At 37.9% G+C, this 18,825-nt stretch overlaps 1 protein-coding gene and 1 long non-coding RNA gene across 10 annotated transcripts; both read right to left on the bottom strand.

Annotated features, from left to right (window-relative positions):
• Positions 1 to 4,167: 4,167 nt before the first annotated feature.
• On the bottom strand, positions 4,168 to 4,866 carry LOC148731912 (uncharacterized). Its single transcript, XM_088761964.1, has one exon. The coding sequence runs from the start codon at positions 4,849 to 4,851 to the stop codon at positions 4,168 to 4,170; it is 684 nt and encodes a 227-aa protein (XP_088618090.1). The 5' UTR covers positions 4,852 to 4,866.
• Positions 4,867 to 9,505: 4,639 nt separating this feature from the next.
• Positions 9,506 to 15,476, bottom strand: LOC148731913 (uncharacterized). Of its 9 annotated transcripts, none has more exons than XR_016001723.1 (5): positions 15,026 to 15,476; positions 13,898 to 14,003; positions 11,088 to 11,130; positions 10,476 to 10,521; positions 9,506 to 9,898 (listed from the first exon to the last, which is right to left on the bottom strand). It is a non-coding gene; the product is annotated as an uncharacterized LOC148731913 (long non-coding RNA). The 9 variants fall into 9 exon arrangements; XR_016001719.1 differs by having other exon boundaries at positions 13,954 to 14,003; positions 15,026 to 15,466; XR_016001718.1 differs by having other exon boundaries at positions 13,954 to 14,003; positions 15,021 to 15,466.
• Between the last annotated feature and the right edge of the window lie 3,349 nt (positions 15,477 to 18,825).

Raw genomic sequence — 18,825 nt, forward strand, 5'->3', positions numbered from 1 at the left:
CGCGTGAGGTCTGGTATCCATTTTTTCAGATCATTGAATCTTATTTTATCCGCTATAATGGACAGCCATTGTCGCCTTGTGGACCAGTGATTTGTATTTTCGTAACACTCACAAAGAGCTTCAAGCAAATTGTAGTAAAGACTGTCACCCACGCCTTTAAATTTCAGTATAGTTAAACAATCATCAGATTGTCCGGGGGCCGGTTAGTTCCTCGAGGGAAGTGGTGATCATACGCCAACGTTTACTGGTACAGTAACGCTTAGAGCGCTCTGAGGCTTCATTCCACGGAATAGAAAGTACAGCTCGAATGGGACTGAAATCTCTTGATTCTAAATACATATACAGTTTGTCTCTTGGTGACGACAAACTAACAACCAGAGACTCGTCTACATGATGCACAATCTGTAATGTTTTCAAAGCAAAACTATTAAAATATGAAAAATAGAACTGAAATACACCCGAAATAGAACATAACTAAATAAAAAACGACTAGTTTAATTATTTTTATTTGAATTTGTACAACTCTCCTCACCTGGCTGATACTGACTGCAGGGCGTGTCTATAAGGGTGGAGTCTACAGAATGAATATAACCCGATGACGCAGTTGTTAACTGTTGGCTCAGAATTATTTCTTGTTCATCAATGGCTTCTAGAGGTGTAAGGCCATTACCTCCGTCTTCTGTGTTCTCCTAGAGTGAAACATGCAGTGCAAAAATTTGTCATCAAGCCAATTAGATTGCGCATTATTTATGGATCGCAAGATAAAATATTTACCTGCAAGTTAGATTGCACATTTTTTTGATCATTTCTTGATTTTGCGCATCTAATTCCTATGTAGTGCACATTTCTCTTATTTTCTTGTTAGAATTTGTACAGACGCCTGTCGAATCAAACTGACTGCAATCAGATCTTTTCGAAAACCACTAAAACTTGATTTTCGGTGCGCATGCCACCAAGACGTACAACAATGATAAAACACGAATTAAACTGGATCACGAGCAAATAGAATGATTAACAGAATAAGATACCTTGTTTTGTGAAAAATTAACCGAGAATCTTCTTTCCTTAACCCCCTGTCTGCTATGGGTAGCTTCTTCGCTTTATACCTGGAAATATGTGCTTGTACTCTGCATTTAGTTTTTTCCCCTTCAAGTTAAGCGAAGACCAAGTCTTAAGCGATGAAGTGGGCATATTGTCCATGTATTAACATCGTTGGGTCGTTGGAAAACAGCTGCTTGTTGCGCACCAAGTTTTGTCAGATGAAATTTATCAATTAACTGTGACGTTTTATTGCTAATGCCTATACTGTAGTACGAAGTCCAAAAAGGTTATGAATTTTTATCTGAACACAAAACCTCTCATTCGTACTTCTTGGATTTCATATAAAAATTAAATAGGGATTCTACTTTTTTTTTGAAAGCATATGGGAGACATTGTTCTAAAAGTTTGTGGAGTAAGTAAGTTTTTAACTGCTTTTACAAGTACAAACGAGGCCACCAAAAATGGGCTAAAATCGACCTTCAAATGACGCTCATTATGTGTGAATTGAATTTGATCAATCTTCTCGAACACAAAAGAATTTTCCAACAAACTACGTATGTCTTGGTTTGTTCTACCTATAGGTCTACCTAATACTAGAATATGAGCCAACTCGATTTACTGACTGTTGCCGGTGATGTGTGAATTTGTCTGATCTTTGGTGACATCTTCCCGTCATTAAGAGAGTGTTGCATAGGCTACATTTAAGTAACAAAATGAAACCCAAAGTGTGAACCGATTTGAAGCCTTATTGAATAAAGTAGTTTACGGCGCCTGTATGGTCATAACCGCAGGGTCTGGGTCCGAGTGACTCGGCCGAGGTTAATTTATTCACGTCGCGTAGGTGTACGGGGGGTTTTAAGGGTATGGGGGGTAATATATTCATATGGTGTAGGTGTACGAGGGGTTTTTGGGGGTAATTATTCACGTTGCGTAGGTATACGAGGGGTTTTTTAGGGTAAGGGTTTATGATTTGAAAAGTAACGGAACAATAAAATCCAAGATGGCGTCGGAAACAAAGGAAACAAAAGAATCCAAGATGGCGGAGGGATTAAGTAAAAAGTGAATGGACCCTATATTACGCGTTTGGGTATCGCGGGTTAGTCGCCTAACCGAATATTACTATAAGCAAAAGAGGTATTTATAAGAATCCCAAAAGGTTATCGTACCCATATGGTACCGTTTATAAGCAATACACTCACAAAAAATGTGGTAACAAAAAAAGTGTTTATTGTCACAGCTATATACAAGGTGTAAATTAAGCTAGATCAAATTGTATTGCAATTAATATAGTGTCAATCATTGCTTGTCATCAGAACTATTGTACTCAGTGCTGTAACCAGAAGAAGATCCGATAAATTATTTGACGAGACGGTCAGAGAAGTCAACGCATGGCCAAATCCAATAGGAGGTCATACCTAAGTTGAAAGCGGTGTAGACGGTGTCAAATAAGAGCAGTGTTTTCGTATAATTTTTTTCTTACATTCAAAATTCAAGAGAGAGAGATGATTTCTACCGATCTCGGTCTCAGCTACATGAACGAAATATTGGAAAGCATTGCTAGATTTGCAGACGCCGACACATTAGAGCGAATTATAAAGAGAGGAGAATTTTACTACCAAGATCCAGAAGGACCTTGTTCGGACTACGAAACGGGTGAACTAGTTGAAAAGAGGAACCAGATATTTAAAGCCGTGTTGGAATATACAAAACTAGTATACGCGCGCGAAGTTTCAGAAGCAAAGGATGGCCATGAATAGGGTCGATAGACAACATTACATTGTGGACAATCCAAAAGTAGCCGTTGTGGAGATAGAAAGCATCTTGGATATTATTTCGCATGCGGATGAGGATTCTTTGAGGAGAATGATGCGGCATGCTCGAGCTTATATGAAACCTCATAATTTCGATAAAGTGATTAGAGAATCCAAGGAGACATATCCAAACGAACGATTTAAAAATGATGAATCATATCAATTACACAGGAACGAAATCATAAAGTCCATTTATAACTACGTGGAACACATATTTGACAGTCACGAATGGGATGAAGAGGCAGAACTTTCAGACTAAATATCATTTTTTTTTTCTTGCGGACACGTGAATTTTCAGACAAAGAGGGCTGAATGCCGTGAACTGGTCATACCTTGATGACAAATATGGTCGAAATATAGACACTCACACACAACCACACCCTAAGCCCAATTCCCTAACCCACCTATTCCTATATCAAAATCAAAATAAAAACCCTAACAGTCAAACATAACAAACAATGGAAACAATAAAACGCAAGATGGTGACTCATACTTCCAATGGTAAAAGTGATTTCAAGATGTCACTAGCATTCGTATCGTGTGAAAAAAAAAAAAAATTCGAGAATAAAAGAGGTTTGTTTCCGCCTAAACCCTATGATGGAATGTGAATAATTCATCCCACTCCAATAAAATGAAAATAGTTCGGATGGTGATCACATGAGTATTCAAAATTCTCTGAAAGTGATCAATGGTCCGTTCGAAGGGTAAACATGCAATAGCTTTTTTCTCAATAAAAATGTTTACTTTAGTTCAAATCTTAATTAAAAATAAACTGTAACGCGCGAGTGTGATCACTAGCAGTGACGAAAGTGTTTTAAATTCTATACAAAATTCCGCAAGTGAGGAAAATAACAACGATACATCGACGCAATTCAATGACAATGATTCCAAGAGAAATAATTAAATCTCACGTTTAAAAAAATTATCAGAAAAAAAATCGAACGAAAAGGGTATTCAAAAACGCAGCACCATGCTCATGAACATTTCCATTTCTCGGGAAAAATGAACCATAGAGCAGACAAACGGGGGAAAAATACGAAATGCCAGCAGGCGTTGTAACTGTCTCATGATTATCTGAGCATTAAATTTTAATCACGTCATAGATTACCGGATCAAAGTCAATGACCTGTCTGTCCAAATTGTTGCCGAGTTATGACGTGTGTCAATCAATGATAGACCAATGGAAATCTAGCAATGGGTGTAAAAGAGTGGCTATGAGTCGGAATGGTATGATCATACGTGGGACCAAAGTGATGATGAAGAAAGTTCGATTTCATCCAATCAGACGAGTGGTGTATCTCACTGAAACTCATTCCTACATAGAAGTCGAAGAGAAGATAAATACAATCCTGAATACGCGGTGAGCATCCGTACTAGCAGGATGTAAATCCAGGGTGATATACCCATAGGGTCGTTGAGTTGCCTCAGAATACACTCGCATAATATCTTGCCATTCCATGGGAAAGGCTTGTAACAATATATTTTTGAAACCCAATTGATCGCGTGGGTTTTTGAAAGCAACCACGTAATGTGCATTTCTTGAAATACTTTTTGCATATTTGCAAGGTGGAAACATATCTTGACACAAGTAAAGGACAGTAATGTTATGATGATGAGAATGTTTGGTGAAAAGGTCTAACACTTCTTTATCGTCTTCTCCCTCTGTCATAAGATCATCAATGACCAGTAATCCATCATCTTTAGGGAACCATTGCTTTAACTGTTCTTCATTGGGTAGACTATCGTGAAATTTTATACCATGTTGATGCATCTCACGGTATCCATCTTGCCAAGCCCCGTAACAGTAGTGAATGACGGCAGGGGGTGACGCAAACAATTCATCCAAATGTTGTAGCAGTAACGATTTGGTGAAGCAAGTTTTACCGCATCCCGAAGGTCCCACGATAAGTATGCTACTGGGTGATTTGAATTTGAATCCCTCACACCACCTTTGTGATAGATCGAACGACTGAGTCGGGTCTGTAGTCACGGGTGGCATATTCACAGTGGAAGGGAACCATTGATTTGGATTGACCCTTGAGTTCACGCATGAATTTTTCTCGTGACGCTCTTTGTTATCCGAACGCGTGAATGCTCTAATGCACTAGCGGCAAAGGTGTTGCATTATCCGATCAGAAGTTTATCAAAGTAACACGACTGCTATTTCGTGTCACAGCGATACTAATGAAAAAATGTAAGATTCTCTGCTTTTTATGTATTATTGTCTCACCACTTTCTCTAACCTATCACCGCCTCATACACCACCTCTTCACCCGTGTGTAAGATATCTTTGTTCTCGCTAGATTTTGAGAATGTGTCTAACTTGGCACAGAGTTGATCGTATTTTTTCTGTAATTCAATCAATTCAGTTTTCACCCGTGTGTGGTGAGATTTCTTGGGTGTCTTTTCTTTCCTGCCTTCCAGTAATAGTCGCTCACTTTTTCGCTGTTGAAGCAAGGTTTGATATTGTTCTTTGTGTGCGGCAAGATTCTTTTCAATTTCTTGAGTCGCTTGATCTAAGACTGTACATTCTACTTGATGGTATGCTTCATTGACACGTTTCTGAGCTTCAGGACTTTGCATCTTAGGGTAACGTTTCATCGATTTCAATCTTTTGGGCATCGTTCCATTCTCAGCATGTTTTTAATATTCCTTCAACACATTTTCCTGATACTTTACGCGAGCATGAACAGCATGCATTTTTTGACGATACGACCTTAGAACCGCGGAAAGATCCTGAGTACTCGTCATCGTCTGCACTCTGCGTGAGCAGGTAAGAAATGATTGTGGAGGCCGACACTTCGAGTTTTATCATATTGTTTACAACCTTCTCCGTTATGTCTAACAAACTTTAAAAGAACGCGCACTTTAAAATATTAATTATAATAATTCAAAGTGCGCGCTCATATAGAACCAAATGTTTATTTTTCTTATATACGAAACGGAACTGTCCATCTCGTTCATGTGGGATCGTATATTTTCTATTCCTCCTCCTCCTCATTCCTCCTCCTCATTCCTCCTCTTTCCTGCTCCTCATACTCCTCCTTCCTCCTCTTTCCTCCCCTTTCCTCCTACTCCTCCTCATTCCTCCTCTTTCCTCATACTCCTTTGGGTATTATTCACCTGTAACATGAAGGCTCAGAATTTACCCCGTTTTTCTCGAATTCGATCGGTGATCAAATGGAAAATCGGGGTAAATATGGCATATGGGAACTTAGGGTGTTAGCCACTTGCGGATGAATTCGCAGAATTTATCCCGTTTCTCCTAAATTCTTTGAAAAAAAAAATGGAAAATCGGGTTGACGACTGGATATAGCAACTTGGGATCTATTTCATCCGGGAGGATGGATTCTTAGATTTTACCCCGTTTTCCTAGAATTTGTTGAAAAAAAATGAAAATTGAAAGATATCGTATGGGAACTTCGGGTATTATCCACTTGTAACATGAAGGCTCAGAATTTACCCCATTTTTCTCGAATTCGCTGATCAAATGGAAATCTGGGTAAAGATCATCATATGGGAGCTTAGCGTGTTACCTACTTGCGGATGAATTCGTAGAATTAATCCCGTTTCTCCAGAATTCATTGAAAAAAAAAAATGGAAAATCGGGTTGAAGCCTGGATAAGCAACTTGGGATCTGATTTCATTTGGAGGATGAATTCTTAGATTTTAACCCGCCGTTTTTCTATAATTTGTTGAAAAATATGGAAAATCGGGGTAAAGATATCATATGGGAACTTCGGGTATTATTCACTTGTAGCATGAATGCTCAGAATTTACCTCGTTTATCTAAAATCCACTGATTAAATGAAAAATCGGGGTGAAGTTGGGATATGAGAACCAAAGGTATTAGCCACTTGTGGGCCGAATTTTCAAAATTCATCCCGTTTTTCTAGAGTACATTGAAAAAAAAAATGGAAAATCGGGTTAAAGATTGGATTTGGCTCTCTAAGATCTATCCCACTCGAAGGACGAATTCTCAGAATTTATCCCGCTTTTCTAGAATTCACTAAGAACACAAACATTTTTTAAATGTGGAATTTTCTCTATCTTCCATTTAACCAAGACTAGCGAGCCGCACAAAGAAACACTTTTTGTAGTTGTAAGCTTCTCATTTATTTCGGACGCGTTTCGACCCCAGTTAAGACTTCTTTAGGGAATGATTGCAATTAAAGAGGAACAGTACATTACATAGCGCGTTGTGTCTAAGTTTTTAATTTTTATAGAAGTTAATTAATTAATAATAACTGAAAGCGGGCCGGCGTTATAAAAAACTCCTAATTATAATTAAGCTATTTGTGTATTGCTTTATTTTAAGGGGCTAACGATTAGCGCTAATCGTAGAATTCAGCGCTGAAAAAAGAAATGGAAAATCGGGGTAGAGATGGCATATTGGAACTTAGAGTCTTATCCACTTGTAGCGTGAACCCTCAGAATTTTCTCCGTTTTTCCAGAATTTGTTGAAAAAAGAAATGGAAAATCGGGTAAAGATTGTATACGGCGAGTTAGTGGGAGCTCCGTTTTTCTACTCATTGAAAAAAAATGGAAAATCGGGGTAAAGTAGATTAGATGTGGCAAGTCAATGGAATATATTCGACTTGGAGGATGAGTTACTAGAATTTTCCCTGTTTTTCTATGATTCCTTGAAAAAAATTCCAAAATCAGAGCAAGATGGCATAAGGGAACTACGGGTATTATCCGCTTGTAGCATGAATTCTCAGAGTTTACCCCGTTTTTCTAAAATTAATTCATTAAAAAAGGAAAATCAGGAAAGGTTTGACATGACAACGTAGGTTATATTCCACTTGCGGTATTAATTCTAAGAATTTACCCCTGTTCTCTAGAGTTCACCTAAAAAAAAAAAATGGAACATCGAAGCAAAGATGACATTTGGGAACTTCGGGTATTATCCCCTTGTAGCATGAATTGTCAGAGTTTGTCCTGTTTTTCCGGAATTGATTCATTAAAAAAAAAGAAATTCGAAAATTGGGGTAAAGATTGGCTATGACAACTTAGGATATACTCCGCTTACGGTATAAATTCTCATAACTTACCGTCCCCTTTTTTTCTGGAGTTCATTGAAATAAAAATAGAAGAGCGGGTTCAAGATCGGATATGGAAACTTAGAATGTATTCTACTTATGGGGTGAGTTTTCAGAATGAACCCCGTTTTTTCGGAATTTATCAGAAAAAACGGAACATCAGGGATGTAACGAGTTATAATTCACTCACTGTGCGTTGGAATATATTCTTTTTATGACATGAATTGCTGTTTTTTTAGAATTCTCTGAAAATAATGAAAAATCGGGTAAAAGATTAGACACAACAAGTTGTAATATGTTTCATTTGCAGGATGAATTGTCCGATTTTACCCCATTTTTGGCATATCCCACATGTGGGAGTAATTGTCAGATTTTACCTTATTTGTCTCTAATAAACGAAAAAAAAAATGGAAAATTAGGGTAAAGATTTGATATGGCAACTAAGGTTATATTCCACTTGCGTGATGAATTGTCAGAACTTATCGCGGCTTTCTCGGGACTCGTTGAACAAATGGAAAATCGGGGTAACGATTGGACACGGCAAGTCATGATGCTAACCGATCGAATTGTCACGATTCCCGTTTTTCTACACTTAATTGAACAAATCGGGGTAAAGATTGGATATGGAAAAGTTATGATATTTTCCACTTGTAGGATGAATTTTTGTAATTAACCCCGTGTTTCTAGAGTTGATCGAAAAAGTGGAAAATTGGGGTGAAGATTGGATTTGGCATGATAGGGTATATTCTAATTGCTGGCTAAATTGTCAGAATTTATTGCCTTTTTTCGAGAATTTCCACATTCATTTAAAAATGGAAAAAGGGGTTAATAATGGATATGTCAAGTTTGGATGTATTGCACATGCAGAGTACGAGCTGTGAAATTGTTTTGATTTTCGAATGCACTCAAAACATGGAAATAGGGATAAACAGATATGCTGCAGTTGTAAGTTAGATCGCTGGAAGTGCACCCTTAATTCGCGTAAGAAAATTTTGGGTCGGGGGGTAGTTGTCGGAAGGCTATCCCCGGGTGAAGTCAATAATTTTAGTCGGTACTTTGTAGGATCCCCTGCACAAAGCCTTAGGATTATTCGACAAATATCACTTAGTTTGAGGGGATTATTTTTCTGGAAAAGAGAATGTAGCCTTCCCCATAAAATATTTATCAGTATGCAAGTTTTGGTGTTATGTTTCACCACTGTGATGTTGTGATTGTTGAAAAGGGTCTGCATATTATTCACACCCCTGGAATTTAAGTCAACTTAGCGTTAAAAATGTCCTCAGGCAATGAGAAATTTTCCCAGAAGTCGCTGTATACACAGATGCATGTGCATATATTGACAGCAAACTATTGATTTACCTTTGCTTAACAAGCAAAGTGAAAGTCTTCGTAGAGGCTCACGGGTACTATTCACCGCCAGATAAAACATTGTAATAGAATAATTGAAGGGTTTATTGCAAAAGAAGCCCTTGGTGACTTAGGATGAACTACTGTCGTCCCATTCCAACGTGCTGCCTGTTTACTTGTGGAAACGAAGGAGAACTTAACATGACATCAAGAGTCACTTAGTAGGGCTTCACAAAAGAAAAATCTATGTTAGCAAAGGACAAGTTTTAAGTTTCTCTTCCAAATATTTAATGTCTTCCGATGACATTGACGTACTAATATGGCTGTTCTATTATGAACAAGATCATTAAGCTCACTTAAAAATAAAAAAAGAAACAATATACATTAAATTTATATCCCTGATAGAGTAGTTTTCAAAGAGATTATGATTTCACATATTTGAAAAAACGAGGAATTACTGTGGACATAGATATATAGGTTGAAAATTTTAAAAGGGATAACTTAAATATAGGTATGTGTCGGAAAAACGATCTTCTCCCTTTCTTTGTTTCTCTCTTTTCGTTTGCTCCTCCCTTTTTCTTTGTTCTTCACTTCCTCTTTCCAGCTGCTCTTCCATAACTATTTCTTGTTCCAGCCAGTCCATGTTAATCACATGCTCTTCAAAACATAAGATATGTATCACTTAGTGACATCAATATACGACATTTTACAAAGCTGTTTAGCCCTGAGCCTCTGTGGTCTAATACTTCCTTCAAAATCCGTAAACATGGCCGTCCAGTGATGGCCTTTGTCAAAAATATCACCACCAATGTTCATACTAGAGATACAATAACGTTCACCCTAGAATGTGCACATGAACTATTGGGGAGAGTACCTCTTTCCGTGCCAATATTCTTTGATATGCCTGCCACCTAAGTCGCTGATTATTAATTTTTAAGTAATGTTATAAGTGAGAAAACAGTAGTTTGATTGCTTCTCAGGGACGAAATGCACCAGTACTTCACTATGCCAGACACCCTCATCTGAAGTTGTGTGTAATTCATAACAGCCTTGTTCACTGGTTTTATGTCATAATAGGCGATAAACCTCAAAGCAACTTCAAGAACTCCCTTAGAACATTCAATTTAAAAGGGACGATTTCCTGTTGAGTTGTTAGGTTAGCCAAAATTCTGTTCTATTCTGAAAGTATGAGAAACCCTCTCAGGATGGCAGAGAAGAAATTAGTTTATCTCACCACGTGGTCCTCCATCTTGAGCCATGGTAAAAATTGATCAACAATCCTAATTTAAAGAGAACGAGAGAATATGGGTGGTTACCAGTTTGCTCGGCTCCCAGGTATTCAGAGAAAAACATAAGAGGATACGCAGAGGCTAAAGCCACTGTGTATCAAAGCATTCACTTCAATATCATTTAGAAGTAATGCCAATGTTTCTTTTTTAGGGCAGATTTATATGATACGACTTAATTGCATGCGACAAGCTCAAGGTTACTTCCCAGTTTTGCAGGTGTCCTTTGGGAAAAAAATTGTTTGCACACTACAGTAGTTTCACTAAAATCTTAGCAAACTATATATCAGAGGAAAGCTTCATAAATGTTTACGATAAAAATATGTCTCAAGCAACTTTTCTTTCAAGGACGTATCAAGATCCAATATGGCGTGAAATGACCGAAGGGTCTTCTATTGAATTTATTGGATATGGGATGCTGCAGCACGAGCTAATTTGCTGCACTGTCTTATTCACAGTTATTACACAACACCTGTGCAAAGCATGTCAATTAAAAATAACAAATATGGAGAGTGCAGACTACTTTCAATAATTTATAGTGCAAGCAATTTGTTCCTTACCATCATTATTTTGTGTTTACTTTCCATTTACAGACTCAATTGGCTGTAAAAAAAAAATTCAAACAATTTTACCTTTAGTTACTTCTTAAAGTAAGAAATCACAAGACTAAACGACAAGTGTAGAAAATTAGACATACTTAGGCTAAAACTCTGATTCAAAAATAAATAACAACCCCCTGCAAAAAAAAAATTATACCAGTCTTTGATACCATCCTGTTAATCTCCAATTTTTTTTAACTTTTCTTTGCTTTTAATTTTGTAAACACATATCATGCTTCTTCTCAATGGCAAGAGCCTGAGTTTCCAAGAAAACCCAAATAACCAGAAAGAGTATTGGCATGAAAGATAACCAAATGAGCAGTGGTATAAAACTAGAGCTTGGAGCAATTAACCAACCTGAATGACTGCTACACCCCATTCTTTTTTCCCAGGTCTATGTAAACTAGATTTAGAGCAAAGAATGCAATACCTTGCCAAACATCTGCTAGGATGACTCTATTAAAAGTGTGCATGATCATCATCTCTTCCTGAGATAGCACTCTTCACTTCAATGTTTTTATTACTACACATATGGAGGCTTTGGTAAGATTGTGGAAAGGAGGGACAACATTTGAGCAGCTAGGAGGGACCAAAATGACAGTGTGGCAGCCATTTATCCCCACTTGGAAGGCAAAGTCTGGGGAACCTTCCCCTTGAAATTTAAAAGTTTGGATGTCCAAAAAGGTCCATTTTGGTGGCTATTTCCCAAGTTGGCTAAAAATTATAGCTACTATGAGAGAGAGTATGTGGAGACACGGTGGCCTCATGGTTAGTGTGCTCGACTCTGGATCAAGTGGTCCGGTTTCGAGCCTCGGCCGGGACATTGTGTTGTGTTCTTAGGCAAGACACTTTACTCTCACAGTGCCTCTCTTCACCCAGGTGTATAAATGGGTACCGGCAATTTAATGCTGGGAGTAACCCTGCAATGGACTAACATCCCATCCAGGGGGAGGTAGAAATACTCCTAGTAGCTTCACGCTACAGAAACCGGAGTTAAGCTCCGGCCTAATGGGCCACTAGGCTCGTAAACAGACTTTACTTACTTTACTATGAGGGAGAGTATTGACATCGAATTAATGAATAGAGTAGCTTTTACCTATCTGAGTACATAAACATTATACATAGCAATGTTGTCTCTGTGATGTCTGTGTGGCCCTTGATTGATTTTTAGCTTTGCCTTGCTCAAAAAATGAAATTGTGCTGAGGACAACATTAGATTTTGGGATACGGTGCTGTGATTTCTAACACAGAATCTTTAATGCAATTACTGATAGCAAAGGAGATAATTACCATATTTATCCATGTATAAGTTGACCCCCATTTTCAAGGTTGAAAATCAGATTTTTCATTATTTCTAGTAAAGAAAAATTCAGACCGAAAGAAATTTCCCATATGGTTGATCTCTTAGTTCGGAGAATGTATTGAAAACACCGTGAATTAAAAAAAACTGCAGAGCAAAATGTAACCATGTGCTGTGAAGTTTAGTAGCACTTGTTTACATCCCCATGATTCATGATTTAAGCATATGCAACCACTTTGATTTACTGGAGAAGTAATTCACCATCTTTTGTAAATCGTTTTGAAAATGAGATCTTCGTGCATTTAAATAACCTTTTGAAAAGAGATTTAGTAGACTAAAGGAACACCGAAGAGCTTCAAAGGATTGCTTGATGAAAACACGGCCATCTTGGAAACTACACAATATTTAACATAGATGGTCCACGCACGTAACAAACAAGACCGCACAAGAAAACAGCATTTGCCAGGTCACTAAGTTAATGTAGTCATTCGCTGAAAATGAGAATTTAGCACTGAAGCTGTAAGGAAAATTGTCTGCTCTACAAATCAGAAGATACAATAGAAATCAGCCCCACTAGGTTTCCGTTTAAGCCACATAAAATTTATTATTTCAAACTTTTTCATCGATGGAGAATGCAATGAAAACTGACAAAACTTGAACACAATTAGAACTTGTTTTGTGAACCTGGTTTTCCTAATGGACTTCAGGCAATTGTTATGCTAATTTAATGGATTGCTTGGGTCAGGTCTTTATCTATGATCTGTGTAAAAGACGAGAGTGATTTTTTGGGCTAATATTTCCGTCATAAAGAGTCGACTTATACACAGATAAAAATGGTGATACTTCAACGATAAATGTAGAGCATGGCAATCAATGAAATGAACAGTGTCTAATCATGAACTAGCTCTTTGTCAGTGACAAGTTTGCAAAATTAATATTGGAGAAGGGTACATTACTTCATACGACAGTTACTGTGAAACCATCATACTGAAAAATATGGTGACTGCTACACTCAACCAGACCTCTTTGTGCAAGAAAATCCTGGAACCACTCATAAAAACAAGCAGTTCAGGTCTGAAAAATTTAAACCTTGCATATGTTGTTGTTTTGAGAAATATTGCTTTCTACATGTGCCAATTAGCCTAAGAGTAATGGTAAAATGTACAGGTGCCATATTTGTCTGTCAGTGGATTGAATCTATTGGGTGAACACCAGAAAAATAATAATATTGATACAATTAAAATGAGGGTTTAGTATAGGTATGCTGTGGTTCAGTTTCATACTTAGTTTAATTATTTTACTTTTAATAGCTGAGGCCAAATTGATGGTGACACATCATCTCATCATAACATACACTCTAGGAGCTACATTTTATCTTTCTTTACACAAAATGCATTTTCATTCATATCATTAACAAAACCAAAGGAAAATTATGCTTATACCAAGGACAAAAATTAATCACAACATTTACCTTTTTATAACTAGTGCATAATTTTCCAAGAAAATGTTTACAATGGAGCTTACCACCTCATTGGCACTTTTGTTTACTTTGCTTTGCTGCTGGTTGTCATCCATGCCTGTATGTATGAAATTAAGTAAGGGTGAAAAGATTAGTATTTTCTTTGCAAAGATAGTTGCAGCGAGTGTCTCCCCTAATGATATGGATCACCAAAGGCTCACAGTGAAAGCCAACAAGACCAAGTTCTTGCTAACACATGTAGGAGCAATAATTGCTAATAATTGGCAATAGTCTCTACTGAATTAAGTATTCAATTGTGCATGAGTTAGTATTTATTTCGTTTCAATATTGAAAACACATAGTTGAAAAAGTATGTAAAGTGTGGTAACATATAACATGCATATTATTATCATATTCCTTCTGATTTAGTTCAAAGGGCTCTATTTTAAATAGATCAAAAGAAAGAAAGTGGCTTACGTCAGCCACTGATTTCAATCAAAAAGTACATAATTATTATTAAGTGAAGAGTAATTTTGCTGCAAATCTGTCCTCTTCTGGGCGAGCAAAGAGAATGATTTAATGCATTGTAACCCAACTGTTTCTTGCTGGAGAGCATGGGAGAGAGCACCCTATCCTTTATAAAAGATACCAGATCTTCATCATACGTGTCAACAGTTTGTGAGTTAACTTTCCAAGATATATGATGTTTGACATCAACCATACCAGAGGTTGAATTTTTGCGTAGTCCCATACAATTACAATGAATACATGTCTTCAATTGTCTCCATAATAACCATCAATGTAGACACTATGAGATTGCTACATGTAACATAATAAAAATTATAATGAGGCTGGAAGAAAATCACAAATTTTCGGTCATTGAAACACGGAGATCTGTCTCGATTTTTAATCATGTATCATCTAGTTTTGCATGTCCCAAACAAAATAATAATAATAAAAAAAAAATCATCCCTCGACACAGAAGGATTCAGTGAATCCAGGTTAGTAGTTACTCGAACGCTTTATCGGTTTACATCTGACAGTATTAACCGAGACTTGAACGCGATCTTTGAAGAATGGTTGTAATATTTAAATTTAACAAAAATACTAGCATGAAGTGCAACCGAAACCTTACCTTACCGTACTAGGTCCGATAGAAAAGCACAACTTCGATCACCAACGCACTCCAAACTAACAAGGGAATCGAATCCACGAGGCAATGTCAAATTCTCGTCTTCCTAAGCTTTCCAACGTATCGAAGAAAATTTCGCCAATAATTCGCACTTAAAAACGCAACCAGAATCTTAATCTTTCACCAATCCGAAGTGTCCCAAACGACACTAAGGATAGCTCATGAAACAAGGATATCCCGTGAAATTCTTAACCTTCTAGCGCGGAAATCTTAGCGATCTTCTTACAATTAATATTTTTGCATTGCATCCCTCCCCTAGTTGGGAAGTGACAAGCAAGAGACACGTTTACAACGCCTTTTGATTGGAAAAAAAAAACCACATTCTATTGGTTATTAATTGTGAGGACATAACTGCAACCGAAGACACAACTGCAACGCTATATCCTCCTCCTCCTCATTCCTCCCCATTCCTCCCCATTCCTCCTCATTCCTCCCCATTCCTCCTCTTTTCCTCCTCATTCCTCCTCATTCCTCCTCTTTCCTCCTCCTGCTCTTTCCTCCCCATTCCTCCTCTTTCCTCCTCTTTCCTCCTACTCCTCCTCATTCCTCCTCTTTCCTCCTCCTCCTCTTTCCTCCTCATTCCTCCTCTTTCCTCCTCCTCCTCTTTCCTCCCCATTCCTCCTCTTTCCTCCTCTTTCCTCCTACTCCTCCTCATTCCTCCTCTTTCCTCCTCCTCCTCTTTCCTCCTCATTCCTCCTCTTTTCTCCTCCTCCTCTTTCCTCCCTATTCCTCCTCTTTCCTCATCTTTCCCACTAGCTCCAAGGTATCTATATTCAAAGTTTACGTGGCGTGACTCTGCTTATGACCTCAGGGACTCTGAAAATAAGCTTAATGTTCCACTACCGCGCACTAATTATTACAGAAAAAGCTTTAGCTACAATGGCGCCACATTATGGAACAGTTTACCAAGCGGTATAAGGAACACAGAGTCTCTGGGGTTATTTAAACGTAAGATCAATGACATTTTTTAAGTCTAACGCACGGCATTCACGGAAAACAGCTTTAGTGTTATAGTATGTAGTTTTAATTTTAAATATCTTAGCGTATGTGATATGTATTTTTATAGGCTGATGAATTGATCGTGTCTAAATAAAGATTACAATACAATACAATACAATACTCCTCCTCATTCCTCCTCTTTCCTCCTCCTCCTCTTTCCTCCCCATTCCTCCTCTTTCCTCCTACCCCTCCTCATTCCTCCTCTTTCCTCCTACCCCTCCTCATTCCTCCTCTTTCCTCCTCCTCCTCTTTCCTTCTCCTTATTCCTCCTCTTTCCTCCTCCTCATTCCTCCTCCTCATTCCTCCTTCCCTTCTTTCTTCAAGTACTATAATCTATTCTTCACATTTATTCACTCGTTCTAATCATTTTATTCCTCAACTTTACTCAGTTCTTGGGACACGTATACACTCGCCGTAAGACATTACCACTAACAAATGTGACAGTTTAAAACATTTTATTACAGTGATCTACACTCTTTCCTTCTCTTCCTCTTTCCTGCGCGCGTCCGGAATACGGTCGCTACGCGACCGTGGCAATGTTTCTACGTTTTAGTCTTGTTTCGTCACATGTAAAGCAAGTCCATATCATATGAGCTAAATAAGTCTTTGGATTATGCTCCTTGTAAATCTTCCACTCGCCTTATCACATATAGATGTCGAGGTTTTGTGTAAAACGTGCTTGTATATAGGTACTGGCTATGTTGCCTCTCTTTTACCACTTTTATTTTGTGTTTAAACGGAGTAACCAAGAACGGTTTGATTGTATTTATCTTCTCTTCGACTTCTATGTAGGGATGAGTTTCAGTGAGATACACCACTTTTTGTATAGAATTTAAAACACCTTCGTCACTGCTAGTGATCACACTCGCGCGTTACAGTTTATTTTTAATTGAGATTTGAACTAAAGTAAACATTTTTATTAAGAAAAAAGCTATTGCATGTTTACCCTTCGAACGGACCATTGATCACTTTCAGAGAATTTTGAATACTCATGTGATCACCATCCGAACTATTTTCATTTTATTGGAGTGGGATGAATTATTCACATCCCATCATAGGGTTTAGGCGGAAACAAACCTCTTTTATTCTCGAATTTTTTTTTTTTTTTTACACGATACGAATGCTAGTGACATCTTGAAATCACTTTTACCATTGGAAGTACGAGTCACCATCTTGCGTTTTATTGTTTCCATTGTTTGTTATGTTAGGGTTTTTATTTTGATTTTGATAAAGGAATAGGTGGGTTAGGGAATTGGGCTTAGGGTGCGTGTTAGGGGTGTGGTTGTGTGTGAGTGTCTATATTTCGACCATATTTGTCATCAAGGTATGACCAGTTCACGGCATTCAGCCCTCTTTGTCTGAAAATTCACGTGTCCGCAAGAAAAAAAAATGATATTTAGTCTGAAAGTTCTGCCTCTTCATCCCATTCGTGACTGTCAAATATGTGTTCCACGTAATTATAAATGGACTTCATGATTTCGTTCCTGTGTAATTGATATGTTTCATCATTTTTAAATTGTTCGTTTGGATATGTCTCCTTGGATTCTCTAATCACTTTATGGAAATTATGAGGTTTCATATATGCTCGAGCATGCCGCATCATTCTCCTCAAAGAATCCTCATCCGCATGCGAAATAATATCCAAGATGCTTTCTATCTCCACAACGGCTACTTTTGGATTGTCCACAATGTAATGTTGTCTATCGACCCTATTCATGGCCATCCTTTGCTTCTGAAACTTCGCGCGCGTATACTAGTTTTGTATATTCCAACACGGCTTTAAATATCTGGTTCCTCTTTTCAACTAGTTCACCCGTTTCGTAGTCCGAACAAGGTCCTTGTGGATCTTGGTAGTACAATTCTCCTCTCTTTATAATTCGCTCTAATGTGTCGGCGTCTGCAAAACTAGCAATGCTTTCCAATATTTCGTTCATGTAGCTGAGACCGAGATCGGTTGAAATCATCTCTCTCTCTTGAATTTTGAATGTAAGAAAAAAATTATACGAAAACACTGCTCTTATTTGACACCGTCTACACCGCTTTCAACTTAGGTATGACCTCCTATTGGATTTGGCCATGCGTTGACTTCTCTGACCGTCTCGTCAAATAATTTATCGGATCTTCTTCTGGTTACAGCGCTGAGTACAGTAGTTTTGATGACGAGCAATGATTGACACTATATTAATTGCAATACAATTTGATTTAGCTTAATTTACACCTTTTATATAGATGTGATAATAAACACATTTTTTGTTACCACATTTTTTGTGAGTGTATTGCTTATAAACGGTACCATATGAGTACGATAACCTTTTGGGATTCTTATAAATACCTCTTTTGCTTCTAGTAATATTCGGTTAGGCGACTAACCCGCGATACCCAAACGCGTAATATAGGGTCCATTCACTTTTTACTTAATCCCTCCGCCATCTTGGACTCTTTTGTTCCCTTTGTTTCCGACGCCATCTTGGATTCTTTTGTTTCCTTTGTTTCCGACGCCATCTTGGATCTCTTTGTTCCGTTTCTTTTGAAATCATAAACCCGTATCCTTAAAAACCTCTCGTAAACCTACGCAACGTGAATAATTGGCCCTAAAAACCCCTTGTACACCTATGCCATATGAATATATTAACCTCTATACCCTTTAAACCCCTCGTACACCTACGCGACGTGAATAAACTCGGACCGCAGGGTCTGGGTCCGAGTGACTCGGACCCAGACCCTGCGGTTATGACCATACAGGCGCCGT

The sequence above is a fragment of the Stylophora pistillata genome, chromosome 5 (genome assembly GCF_964205215.1).
Source record: "Stylophora pistillata chromosome 5, jaStyPist1.2, whole genome shotgun sequence".
Lineage (NCBI taxonomy): Eukaryota > Metazoa > Cnidaria > Anthozoa > Scleractinia > Pocilloporidae > Stylophora > Stylophora pistillata.

Bases quoted from the DNA above. Each gene is read 5' to 3' on its own strand.
- LOC148731912 (XM_088761964.1), bottom strand. From the start codon at position 4,851: ATGCCACCCGTGACTACAGACCCGACTCAGTCGTTCGATCTATCACAA.